Genomic DNA, 14,020 nt, shown 5'->3' with positions numbered 1-14,020 from the left:
GGGTTGTCATTAGCCAATTTATATGCATATTATGGATTTTGTAGTTTCACTCCTTTTGGGAATCACCAACATTTATTCGCCAAAAAACTATGCATATCTGTATGCTATAGCTACTGTGTACCTTGTAGCTTTTAAACACTTGTAGAAGTAATTTGTTTGGCCTGGGTACTATATGAATGGCTTGAGTTGTATAAGTATTTGATTATTCAGTAACCACTTTTATCTTGTGTTGTTTCCCTCACTATATTCCTTGTCATCTCAGAAAAAAAAAATCTCACCACATATCCCATTAAAATATCTCACAAAGCAGACACCTAGAACACAATATCCTGATACAGCATATTAAAAAAGCTTGATGTTGCACTGGATTGACAGATTAGGTATACAAGTGATGAGATTTGTTTGGAGATACCTGTGACTGGCCCATTAGCAATCTGATAAGAACAGTTTCCATGACAACTGACTCTGGTTGCGAGAAGCAATACCTAAAAAAAGATGCAGTAGGTATCCTCTTCTATACACGCACTCTGCTTTTATTTTTTCACCTGTGCAAGTCATATCCCACAGTTATTCTTACTGCAAGTCAGATGAGCTTTTGATATATACATTCTTCCCAAGCCCCCGGGTCACTATCTGTCTAGTGTGTTCTATTATTATCAGACAACAGTATTTAAATATAGAAAGAGAATGATCAACTTTGCAGCGGAAGGAAATGCATCTTCATAATGGGACAACTGAATTTGAACCCTAATGCTCCATAATCACAGATTTAGGAAGAAGCCATGCAGAGTTGACTGCAGCATACTTAATGCTCATCCACGTGAAAATACTAATTTGCATCCAATGTAGAACATGCTACCAATACATTCAAACAACCAATCTTAGGGGACCGCAATGATGAACACTATTTTATAGTAACTCTATACAGTTAAAGTGTTACTAAACCCACAGCAGTAAAATCAGTCTGTATATGCTGTAAAGCATGCTTGTTATACTCACTGTGGAACCTAAGAGGTTAATCCTCTGCATTGTGTAAAAAGGCTGTTTGATGCTGACTTCTCTGATCCTCCCCTTCTTCCAGTGCCCCCCTCTTATCTCCTGATAAGACATATCACGTGGAGACACTCTGCACATGCCGAGTTTGGTGTGTATTGCTAGAGAGGTTTTTTTTTTTTTCTTGGAAGAGTGCATGTAATCGGCACAGGGCTAATCAGCACTATCCAGACAGAGGTCAGGGGTTCTGCATCCTCTTAGAGCAGAAATAAAACTCCTCCTACAAGCTTTAACCAGTGTTCTGCTGAACACTGACAAAAGTCATAAGACTGCTCTAACTGCTGATGAGAAAAAGGTATTTAGCAGTTTATATTTACTAAAATAATTGCATTTCCATGTGGTGTGTACTGTAGGAGACCAGATAGATTGAATGCAGGGTCCTGGGTTTAGTAACATTTTAATTAATGTAATGATAGCAAATCAATATACATATTCTTGTGTTAATTTCACATGTATTTATTTACAGTATATGTTTCCCCATTACACGCAGACCAGCAAAAACTGATAGTGACAGGGGTTGGGAATGCCAGGGGTACCTAACCACTTGAGTACCAACCTGTAATTCCCCTTCATTACCAGGTCATTTTCAGGTTTCAGTGATGTGATAGTTTGACTGACAATTACTCCATTATACATAGCTGTACTCAAATGAATTTTCTATCATTATTTTTTAGACAGATAAAGCATTCTTTTGGTGGGTTTTTATTTTTTAACTATTTATAGGAAAAAAGACCAAAAATGAAAATAAATTATTTACTATTAAAATAAAAATGCCAGAATAGTATGAAAACCCCCAAAATGTAAACACCCCCTTTTTTACCACTTTTTTGGAAATGAAGTAACATGCCAGCAACGATGCGGTTAAACATGGAGCTTGAGAATGGTGCACTAGCTACACTGAGGAAGGAGGAAGTGAACAGGTCACATAAAGTGGCATCATGGAGATGAATGGGTACACAGTGATCACCCGGCAGATTAATGCCCTTCATAAACAACACTGCGTAAATAAAGGGCTGCCATTCCACAACTGAAAAACATATGGCGGTACAAAAGAGGTTAATTAACAACAAGGTTTTTTTTTGTTGTTTTGGGTTTCTTTTTTATGATTCAACCCTTTGTAATCATAGTTCACTGATGCTAGATGCCCTAGATGCCCAGACCAAATGTATGCATCAATTACCTTGACTATTACTCTATAACTAATTTGCTACTTAAATAATTTCTTATTAGTTGTAAAGACAGTAATGGCTTTCCTTTGGTACAATGTTTTTTATTATTATTATTATTATTATTATTCTTTATTACTGGCTGTTAATAAATAAAATCTTTTTAAAAAGTATTTTACTTTTAACAGCTTATATTATTTTGAAAAACTTTCTAAAAATTATTATATTATATCTTGTTCTGTGTGTATTTGATTTTAAAGCTGAACTCTGGGCGCAAAAACATCTATTTAAAAAAATTCCTCAGCAACCACAATGGACATAAATCCACTTTGTGTGCACCAAATGCATTTTCAAACCCAGATTTAACCTTGTAATAGTAGTAGTAACATTATCCATGTGGGAGGGACCCAACAGCTCCACCCACTACAAGCTTCCAGCAGAAAACTACAGGAAGGGGCGGAGACAAGACCATTCATTCTGCATAAAGAAAGAGCAGTTTGCCACTGGTATTTATCACAGGAAGCTCCTGCACAGAGGAAAAGTTTCACACTGGATTACTGGACAGACCTGGAACAAATACACAAAGATTCAAATTTGCATGCCTCTTGCATTTGCTAATCCCAGAGTTCAGGTTTAACAGTTGCAAACATTAGTGAGAGAAAAGTGTTGTTGAGCAAATGACTTGTAAGTTACCCAGGACTATGGACTGATTGATCCAGTTCCAAGTATCCTGACTTACTTGGTACTGTTAACTCCTGAATGAAGGAGCAGGAGAGCCATGGAGTTAAAGTTTATCTAAAGCGTGGCCCTAACTCTGTTCCTAATCCCTTAGACTAAATTGGCCACTGAAGGACTGAATGTACCTTGTTTGGTGCTAGAAGTGGTAAAAGTTGCTAATGCCCAAACCTCAGTGCCAAAAAAGAACAAACTGATAAAACTATACTGTATATAGTCAAGAATGAAACCATCATAAAATATTACAACTGCCATTCAAATAAATAAGAATATTCATTGGTATTAAAATGTATTAATATGTTTATAAAGATCACTTAGTGTTACAATTAAATGATATAATTACATAGAACATACAGAACATAAAATGTTACCTACATATTTTATGTTACTTCTGTAAATTTCTAATGATTACACATTTCATCTTTATGCTATGCATTTAATAAAGCAAAAAGCAATGATCAAAGTACACAAAACATAGAGATCAGTGGGAAAAAAAATCAGTTTTCATATTTCTGTCTTTCTGTAAAATAGTGAAAGCTTCAATCTGATTGGTTCACATTGTTTTATAAAGAAATTAATTTTTACTTTTAAAATCCAAACTGAAAACAGATATCACCGAGGCACACATAGGGTTGCCAACAAAATGTATTTTTGTATGGACACCTGTCCAAAAATTCACTGATAGCTCAAATTTTTGCAAACACAAAATTATTATACCAGACAATGGAAAGATGGCTCCATTTTTGGTAGCAGTCCTTAATAGGTAACACCTTAATAATTGTGTATTATTTGTATAGAAAGCAGAGCACTAGTCTTACCTTTGGAAGTGAAGCTCTCGATCCGGAGCTTTGTGTCGTCATTGTTAGGACAGTTGTGATTCCTAAAGCAACTCTAGCAGGAGCAGCATCCATGTTGATCCAAAATGATACCCAAGACAAAATGACAATGAGCAAGCTGGGGATGTACATCTGTATCAAGTAATATCCCATTTGGCGCTCCAGGTGAAACTTAACTTCGATACATGTAAATTTTCCTGAAACAGAGGTTAACATTATCAGCTTAGATGGAGGACAATGTGGTTATCAAAGTAGATCCTAAATCCTTAGATCCTTATTTGGTGATTGTTCACACATGCATGCAGCCGGGAAGGGGGGGGGGGGGAAATAGGCTGCTGAACCCCAGTTTTACCACCCCAACCACCTCCCCTAACCTAACAGGGGGTTGCACACATCCTTCAGCTAAGATACATTGCTTTGCAGCTGCCGCAAATATTATACCCTCATTACGTTCAGCAGACAATACCTAGGAACATGGCCCAATCAAGTAAATGGGAGTGTGCAGTGGTGCAGGCTTTTCAGGGTTGAAACAGACTATGAGGAAGTTACATATTGCTTCCAAGCCACCTGTTTACCACCCTCTGAAAAGAAATCTATTACTGGCAGCAAGGACTCCTGCCAGTGTAAACAAGCTCTTGTACTGGTGGCAGCCCTTTCCACCCCTCTGAAAATCACTTTGTGGTGTTTTTCTATTCAGAAGGCATCTGACAGGGCTACTTGCCACCTGTTTTAAACTTGAAAAACCAGTACAACTGCACTGCAACCATATGCATTGCATATGTTTGTAGGGAGGTTGTGCATTGGCCTCATTCATCTGAATGGGTCGTGTTAAGAGGTGGTTATGTCTGCCAAATATGATGGGGGTATATTTTTTTGCAAAGGCTGTAAAGCAAAGCATTAGCATTTTGGACAATTTCATGCTCTCAACTTTGTGGGAACAGTTTGGCCACTGCCTGTTCCAACATAACTGAGCACCAGTGCACAAAGCATGGTCCATAAAGACATGGATGAGTGAGTTTGGGGTGGAGGAACTTGACTGGCCTGCACAGAGTCCTGACCTCAACCCAATAGAACACCTTTGGGATGAATTAGACTGCGAGCCAGGCCTTCTCGACCAACATCAGTGCCTGACCTCACAAATGCCCTTCTGGAAGAATGGTTGAACATTCCCATAGACACACTCCTAAACCTTGTGGACAGCCTTCCCAGAAGAGATGAAGCTGTTATAGCTGCAAAGGGACGGGCCAACTCAATACTGAACCCTACGGACTAAGACTGGGATGCCATTAAAGTTCATGTGCGTGTAAGGGCAGGTGTCCCAATACTTTTGGCAATATAGTGTATAGGGAGCCCTAACTGGATCACATTTAGTTTACTGAAGCACTGTGCATTAAAAAGCAGTTGTCATGTTTGTTTGTTTTTAATACTGTTTTGAGGCCTGATAAATTCAGATTAAAACAGCTATATGTATATAAAGAAAAATAATATCAGTACTTGAAGATAGGAGAGACTGTGTAGGCTGCGGCTGAGAGTAATTTAGCAAACCAGATTGTATTCAATCAAAATTTAATTTTTACACTTGTTTCATGTTAAGTGCATGCAGGCTAAGTAATATATACAGATATTTATTGCCTCTCACTGAGACCACAGTACTCCCTCTGGCAATATCTTCAACAGCTTTCCTCTCGATGGTGCCATCTGTGATCAGGCATTATCCAGGGTCACTATCTATTTCCTGGATTGAGATGCTGGCTCAGAGATGACAGTCATGTAAATCCTGGTCCCTGAGTAGTTCTTGGCTGTGTCCACAAACGTCCGACACAGATCAACTCCAGCTGCAGCCTCTTACCTTTTGACTTACTGCAAAGTTACAGTGTTGCAGTCTAAACAATAGAGGAGAGGAAATGTGTCCCCCCTGCCTGCAACAGACTGATGGCATTATTTCAGTCTAGGTGTAGTCACTTGTTTAAGGCAAGCCATAGATTAAACAATTCTGTTTCCCTCCACCAAAGGTGGAAGAAAAGAAAACGGCTTGATTCCCACAGTGCTATGGCATTCTGCAAGGGGGGGGGGGGGGGTTGGGCACAGGGAGCCTTCCTGGCCAACAGATTACAATAATTTCTGCTAGTGGCTATAGCCATATAGGCAGTAAATCCAACAGGCTGGTTGTACCCAAGTCAGTTGATGAATTGACTTGGGCACAGTCTGCCTGCCCATAGATGGATTGAATCTTGGCCGGTCACTGCTGTACCAACCAAGACTTGATCCATCTATGGCTTACCAGTTGCTTTTTAACAATAAAACAAAAGTACAGAAAGCACAGTGATAACAGTGCTAAGAGCTCTCGGTTGCACAACCGGCCACTTTATTAGGTACACCTGTTCAATTGCTAATCAATCACATGGCAGTAACTCAATGCATTTAGGCATGTAGATGTGGTGAAGACAACTTGCTGAAGTTCAAGGCGAGCATTAGAATGGGGAAGAAAGGGAATTTAAGTGACTTTGAACGTGGCATGGTTGTTGGTGCCAGATAGGCTGGTCTGAGTATTTAAAAAAACTTCTGATCTACTGGGATTTTCATGCACAATTGTGTTGTAAGGAATCTTAAAAATTTCTCATCTAAATCCACCATTAAAATAAATGTGCATGAAGTGTTTTATTCACCAAATTCAGATACTGCGTAACCAGGTCATCACTGTTTCAAATAGCAGTGTGATGATATGCAGCCAGCATAGGAAAGTGCTCTGCTGAAAAGATTTCCCTTCGCTCCCTGTCCCAGATGCAACAGGAAGTAAGAGGAAATCTCTACAAAACGAGGGGAATTCTGCTTAGATAGTGCAGAGCAGATGTCTCCACTGGATGATTTCCCCTAACTTTTTTTTTCTGGTGACAACTCTAAAATCTGGATCACTTTCTCTCTTGATAGCAATGATCTTCAGGACAAATGTAAGGGTGAATCTGCAGACAGCAATGAAAATGTGACAGAGGTTCTAATTCTTCCCCACTTTAAAAAAATACATACACTGTATCAGATACACATAGTATTTTTAAATACAGTTTTAAAATAATTAAATAAATAATAAAAGAAAAGAAAAGAACAAACAAAAGTTTTCAGTTAGCAATATTCGCACCTTGGATAAACCTAATTGGCTACAAAACTGCCACGGTGCAAAGCATTTTTTTTATGTGTTGCTTTAATATTTTTTATATAAATTCAGCCCCATATTAAACATAAATCTTTGGTTTATCATGAGTCAGCAGTTCTGTATGATACATATACAAATTTACCAGAAATAGGTCACAAATCCTATTAGCAAGCGAACCCGATTACAATTAAATTGTCCCTTTGAGAATATGCCTTTGTAGCTTTTTATTCTTTGTTAAAATACTACGCATGCAGAACCAGCAGTAACTATGTCCTGGTGATAACTACAGTCGCATTCCCAGTTACATTACTTTGCCTCCGTGTGACATATTTTTATCTTCCAAGCTTTGCAAGAAATCATAGACATGCATTAAGTCTAAACATTTTACACGCTTCCAGGACTCTAGTGGAAAATGATTAATAGTGACACCATGATTCTTCATCTTCTCTCTGCAAACCTTTCTTATCCGTAGATGTAAATTTTTTCTCCTTTTTAAATTGTGGCTGTACTTTTTAAACTAAATGTGACCCTCTTGTACTTGAGATCTACAGGATATTTTTTCCTAACAGTGACAGATGCAAGTATGACACATATGGCTGAATCTGCCACGTTTCATTATGAGATTGAGCACAATGACACAACTGATGCAACTGGAATACGCTCGTGCTTATCTGAGAAATTATGGCTGCGGTTAAAACGTATTCATTTGGAAAGAATCAGGAGCCTTCCTATGCATTCATTGGATTCTCTCAACAAAAGGAATCTAATGAACTCCCATCAGTCAGAAGAAAGCTTTGAGGAGTCTCTGGGGGATGATTTTCTATTGCATGATAGTGGTCCTTTTGATTTATTATGGAAGCATTTGAAAAAGACATGCAATATAAGCACCAGTGTAGTGCAGAGAGATCACACAGCATATGTATGCACGGATAGTCCCCTATATGATTTTACAGTACACATGGGAACATTATTAAGACCTTCACTGAACACAGTAAAAAGAATAGAATGCTACAAGATATGACGCAGTGTTCTACTACTGTATCAACATTGTGTTCTTAAAAGAAAATGTATTTTTAATGCGGCACTTCAGTAAAAACAGTTGCACAGAAGTGTACAGTTGGATCCACTATTTTTCTATCCACATATACAGTCAGCGCTAAAACAAAAATATGTGCTACAAATAATACACAATGTTATAAAGTCCACAATCTGTCTGTGTAACTGTGCTTCATTCACCACTCAAAGAATGTCTGTGGAAATGGATCCACCACTTTTAACCAGGTAAATTATGCACAGCTCTGCATATGTTTTGAACTTCACATCAAATGGGCTCCAACTGTGTTATCAACCACCTCCGGAAAGGCTCACTCACCATGGGATGAACCTCAAATTATAAAGGTCACCATTATAAAATTGTCACCATTATCTCCAGATCTCTCCAGCTCAAAATCTGTCTTCGCTGATATGAACATAAAGTACCCTCCAATAATAAGTAATACTGTATTATAAAAAAAATTAATAAAAATATGTAGCTGTGCTTACATTACATAAGTGCACCGAGCACTATGATAAACAGCATACAAGTATTGTAAGTATAGTAAATCTGTCATCCACATAGGATGCCAACACAACATAAAAGCTTTGGATGCCTTAAGCTCCATTATTTATTTATTTATTTGTGGTCTATCCCAGGCTTGTCCTTACACTCAAAGTAGGTACAGTGAACCAGCGTGGTGACGTCACCTGCCGACCCTTTGAGAGCTCTAGTGATAATGGTAAAAATGTGCACCTGACCTTTACAGTTTGAGGTTCACCCCATCTGGTGAGTAAGCCTTTCTGAAGGTGGTGGTGAATAACACAGTTGAAGCACATTTGATGTGGATTTCAGAACACCACAGCGGTGCTCTGCAAATTGTACCTGGTTAACAATGAAGGATCCAGAACTGGAGGACATTTTTTGTATATGAATGAAACACATTACGCAGAAAGACTGTGGACTTTGTAATGTTGTATCTTATGTGTAGTGCATATTTCTGCTTTAATGCTAGTTGTGCATATGGATATAATATTATTGGCAGCTTCTTACATTATAAGGCTTTAGAGGAATGTTTGATTTAATGGTCAGCATGATTATAGGGTAATTGTTCAGAGGGAGCAGAATTATTACCACTATTATACATAACAGCTTACTGTTGTCAGTGGTTTTTAAAGATGCAGGCAGGTGCAGGGACCGCCAAGTCTTTAACAATCAGTGACATTACCAGCCCTATTCACTTACATGGATGGGATTTCCCCCCACTGGCAAGGTACCCAGGGGTGTATTTACCACAAGGCACACAAGGCATTTGCCTAGGGTGGCATTTTTCAGGGGGGCAGCACTGCCCCTTAGAAGCAGGGATGGAAGAAGGGGCACACATGGCATGGGGACCTTGTGGGTTCCGAGAGAGGCTGAGGGTTTCATGACGTTGTATGCACACCCCGACTCTCATTCCTGGGGATGTCCAGAGCTGTGAAGGAAGGTTAGTGTATTTCTCTCTGTCGCCATGGGGGGATGGTGGCTGGTGTATGGGGGGCAGTGGTAGTGGAAGGCTCTCTTGGGTGGGGAGCTGGGGTGTTGTATGGTGGTATGTTTCAACAGGGTTGACCTGGTATGGTTCACAGTCTCCCCCTCCTTCCATTTTCCTGCCCAGGTAGGCTGCATATTTAGATTGCGGTGAGTCTAGTATGGCTTTTTAGGGGAACCTCACACATTTTTTTTGTGAGTTCTTCCTCAAATCTGCACCTGACTTGGAAGATCCAGTATGGATTCCCTAGGGGACTTCACATTTGTTTTGTGTGTGTGAGGTACCCCCTTAAAATACCAGACTTAAGATTTAAGTTGCAGGCAAAATAAATTCATTGCCAATTCTTTGGGTTTTTTTAACAGCACACAGATCCCTCCAAATGTCCCCCAAAACAAGTAGCAGACCCTTGGCGGGTTCTGTGTGCCATTTCTTTTTAAACAAATAAGTTGACGATGACAGCTGTCAAACAAATTGCTGGCAATTGCTCCACTTAAACCATTTAAAAAAATCACTGACTGAATTGAATTGAAAAAAAAAAAAGATTTGGAATTGGTGCTTGTTACCCAAGGCAGAACGCACCCCACATGCTATTTTTGATACCTCTTGCCTATTAGGCCAGAAAATGGGCATTTCAAGTTTGACAGATTTAGTAACCATTGATTTCCATGTGTTTGGGGTTCGCCATCTGAACTTCCTTGAAGTTCACTGAATCAAACAAACACAGGGCAGTTCATCTCATCACTGTTGTAGGGCAGTGGTTATCAACTTATGAAGTAAAGGGGACCTCAAAAATGGCACCCGATGTCTCAAAGAGTTGCCTATAATATTTATTATATGTAATGCTACAGAAAACTGCCGTAGTCTTAAAGGATAAGTTCACCTTGCATAACATGTTACATTTTACACCCATACTTAGGGTATAACATGTGACATGTTATGAATGCACTGGCCCCCGCTCCCCCACTTTGGCAGCTAGTGGAGGATCTCCCCCCCCCCCCCCCCCCACTAGCTGTCTAATTTCTTTAAAAACGTGGCTGTGCAGGGCGTCACTCATTCACAGTATTCTATGAATGAGAAACTACAAGTCTTGACAGCCTTAATGGCTGTCAGCTTGTAGTTCTCTGTGGAGCGCCGTGGTAGTTAATTGATTCTTCTTGTCAGTATATCTGCTTGCTCGTACGTGATGTATGGGAAAACTACAAGTCTTGACAGCCTTAGCAGCTGTTGGCTTGTAGTCCTCTGTGGAGTTCTGTGGTAGTTCATTAATTCTTCTTGTCAGTATATCTGCTTGCCTATACATCACGTACGGGCAAGCAGATATACTGGCAGGTTTGCAGGAGACCTGCATGGCACCAGCATTCTTTTGTTCGCTGGTGCAATGCTTTACAGGTTCCTAAAAATGCACATTTTTTTACCTGCAAATATATATGCGCTTATTATTTTTGGTAAAAAAGTGAACTTATCTTTTAATAGAGGTAATGATAAGAGATTATTCTTCAGTGGAGGTTGAAGTCATGCTCTAGTAGAAAGACAGAAATTAAGGGCATGTCACATACAACTGCTTGAGCTCATTACTGTTAAAGTCCCCACTATATATCAATGCCTCCACTACTTCCTGTTGGAGTCCGAGGGCCACACTTCAAACACAAAAGGGCCACATGTGGCCCTGGAACCAAAGGTTGGGCACCAAGATTGTAGGGATAAATTATCTGCTTTTTTAATGCTGTTGAAGAAACTCTGTTATTTAGAGCAAAGTGATATACTCTCCTTGCAGCTGACCAGGCAACCCATTACCCAATACCTTTAGCGGCTGTCGGCTTGTAGTCCTCAATGAACTACCACTGTGGAGCACCATGGTAGTTCATTGATTCTTCCTGTCAGTATATCTGCTTGTCCATACATCAAGTATGGGCAAGCAGATATACTGGCAGGTCTGCAGGAGACCTGCATGGTACCAGCGGTCTGCTGATCACTGGTACAATGCTTTACAGGTTCTTGCAACCAAAAATAAAAAAATCCACATTTTTTTACCTGCAAAAAAATGTGCATTTATTATTTTTGGTAAAAGGCAATAGAATAGAATAGTATGCATGAAGGTAAAAAGACCTTCTGCCATTTCAACCACAGTAACAAATTCAAAGGTTTCTATCATGTCCCCCATCTCCCTGCTTTCCTCATGGCTGTACGTATTTCCCCCAGCTTCTGCTGATATGTTTATGTTTTGAAAGGCTCTGCAGTAGGGTTAAAAGGTAAAAGGATTAAACTGGTTATAAGGCTTAAAAATATTTTACCTTAATGCACTCGTTCCATTAAGGTAAAAAATGTTTAGGTAGTATTGTCCACCCTCACCAACCTCTTATACTTATCTGAGCCCTCATTCGATCCAGCCTTGTGCCCATCTGCAGCGGATCTCTTCCCTCACTTCCTGGTCTCATGGGCTTTGCTGAGGCAATGGGATCCATTCATGCAACTCTGAATGGATCTGCTTGGTGAACTCATAAAGGGGCAATCTGTACCAGTTAATTTCTGAATTACATACTAGGTAGCGGGACAAACACAGAAGAAACCAATGGCACCCCACCCGAGAGTTCTTGTGTGCAGTGTGAGGAGTATGTTGTTTACAGAGGGTGCAGGGGGTTGTGGTATAGAATTTTCCACCCTTCTTGTGATGTTGTAGCCAAGAAATCAGTATACTTTTTATTAGGGTAATATGTGATAAGGAAGTTTAGTAGGTTAATTGGCTCCTGTCTAAATTGGCTCTAGTACAGTTTGTGTATGTATGAATGTAAGTTAGGGACCTTAGATTGTACGCTTCTTAAGGGTTAGGGACTGTTGTGAAAGTACAATGTATATAAGTACAGCGCTGCGTAAATTGACAGTGCTATATAAGTACCTGTAATAAATTATAAATACTTAAAGCGGAGTTCCACTCACCCTGTCAAAAAATAACAGTCAGCAGCTACAAAAACTGTAGCTGCTGACTTTTAAAAAACAGCCACTTACCTGTTCCTAGGTCCAGCGATGTGTCCCCCGCAGCCTTTTTCACCGGCCTTCCTGTATTCCAGGCGCTGGCATCTTTAGTGTGGGTACCCGGCTGTGACAGCTTGCGGCTTCACAGCCGGGTGCCCACTGTGCATGCGAGAGTAGCGCTGCACTTCATGAATGGTCCTGTAGTCTTCTGGGACCTGTCACGTGTCCCAAAAGACTACAGGGAGGGATGGAGGGAGGACACCTTCCGCATCCGGTCACCTAGGCGATCGGACTGGAGGTGGGAGCGGGTACCTGTCAAATTCAGGTACCCTCTCCCCCCCTGCCCCCCAGAGGTGCCAATACTTATTGGGGAGCAGGGGAGCAGTCCTTAAAGCGGAACTTCTCATTTTGGGTGGAGCTCTGCTTTAATAGCTCTATGACTTCACACAGCAGAGAAACCTGCTCCAAATTCCTTGCACCATCTGATTGTAAGAGGTCCCTTTTGGATCCTGCTTGCAATACTGACAACAGGCTCTCCATGTAAACTTTCGAAGCATTCAATCTTTACTAAGGCCTCTACTTGTTATACAGTATCTGGTAAAGAATATTTGACAATTTTCTGCTGACCTTCACTTGCTAATTATCACTGGCATGTCTTTTTCTTCTACGTTATATACAGTACATATGCTGTGGTTGTGAATAATGTAATCGATAGTAAATATAGTTAAAATAATAAAATCACAAGGAAAACCATTTACCTGTGTTGTAATTCTTTGTGCAGTAGCCAAGCTCATTCTCCTCTTTTAGTATAAACTGCGGCAGCGTTAAACCATCAGCGACTTGCACTGGGCTATTGCTCATCCATTCAAATATAAGGTCATTCATTGTGTATCCAACTAGGATAAACAAACCACAGATGATTAGATTGTAAATTGAAACCACATCAATGTCTCATGGAAAAGAAAAGCAAGCATTTTCTCTTCATTTGGAGCGGGCAAAGAACTGAACACTAAGCCAGGTCTAATTATTACCCTTTATTTGGAAGAAAACCAGAATGATTTGCATTATGTAATGTTTTTATAACATGCTGATTATATCACAAGATGACTTCTTTCTGCTCATTTTATTCTCTGGATGAAAAAAAAATCACTTACATGTTTGGTCCATAGACATCAACCTACCCTATTTTCTATATCATCCACCGTCAATTTTTTGTGATAATTTGGCAGAAATACTTTTTTAGCTCCTGATTTTGCAATGATTGGCCCTTTCAAATAGATGCAGAAAACCCTGCGCTCAGAAACCTGTTGTTTTAACAATGCGTAATTTGAAGGGGGCTGTCACTACGTGCGGTCAAACCTCTCTAGCACCTCATTTGTTATGTTATTTTGTTCATTCATATTCCTGGTGCGCAACACATGACTCTCAGTTGTTTGTGTGACCCACCAGGCCTTTACAAGTGTCCCCTGGGGTATTGGGCACCATATAGAAGACAGAGTGGCAGTAGTGGGCCAGGCGCTGGAATGTTCTCTGTGTACCAGCAGCTAG

At 39.9% G+C, this 14,020-nt stretch overlaps 1 protein-coding gene and 1 pseudogene across 5 annotated transcripts in view; both read right to left on the bottom strand.

Annotated features, from left to right (window-relative positions):
- Positions 1 to 14,020, bottom strand: part of GLRA2 (glycine receptor alpha 2) — a 266,331-nt gene that overhangs the window by 172,669 nt on the left and 79,642 nt on the right. For all 5 annotated transcript variants that reach the window (XM_089682971.1, XM_089682973.1, XM_089682970.1 and 2 more), the window contains 2 exons: positions 13,231 to 13,368; positions 3,773 to 3,987 (listed from right to left, as the gene is read on the bottom strand). In XM_089682971.1, coding sequence (XP_089539097.1) covers positions 3,773 to 3,987; positions 13,231 to 13,368 — 353 coding nt within the window. The remainder of the gene's footprint in view (positions 1 to 3,772; positions 3,988 to 13,230; positions 13,369 to 14,020) is intronic.
- LOC149457928 (U4 spliceosomal RNA) lies at positions 6,887 to 6,968 on the bottom strand (annotated as a pseudogene).

The sequence above is a fragment of the Staurois parvus genome, unplaced genomic scaffold, assembly GCF_062004578.1.
Source record: "Staurois parvus isolate SC_StPar_1 unplaced genomic scaffold, SC_StPar_1.0 ptg000299l, whole genome shotgun sequence".
Classification (NCBI taxonomy): domain Eukaryota; kingdom Metazoa; phylum Chordata; class Amphibia; order Anura; family Ranidae; genus Staurois; species Staurois parvus.
This window is presented reverse-complemented; position numbering and strand designations above follow the sequence as displayed.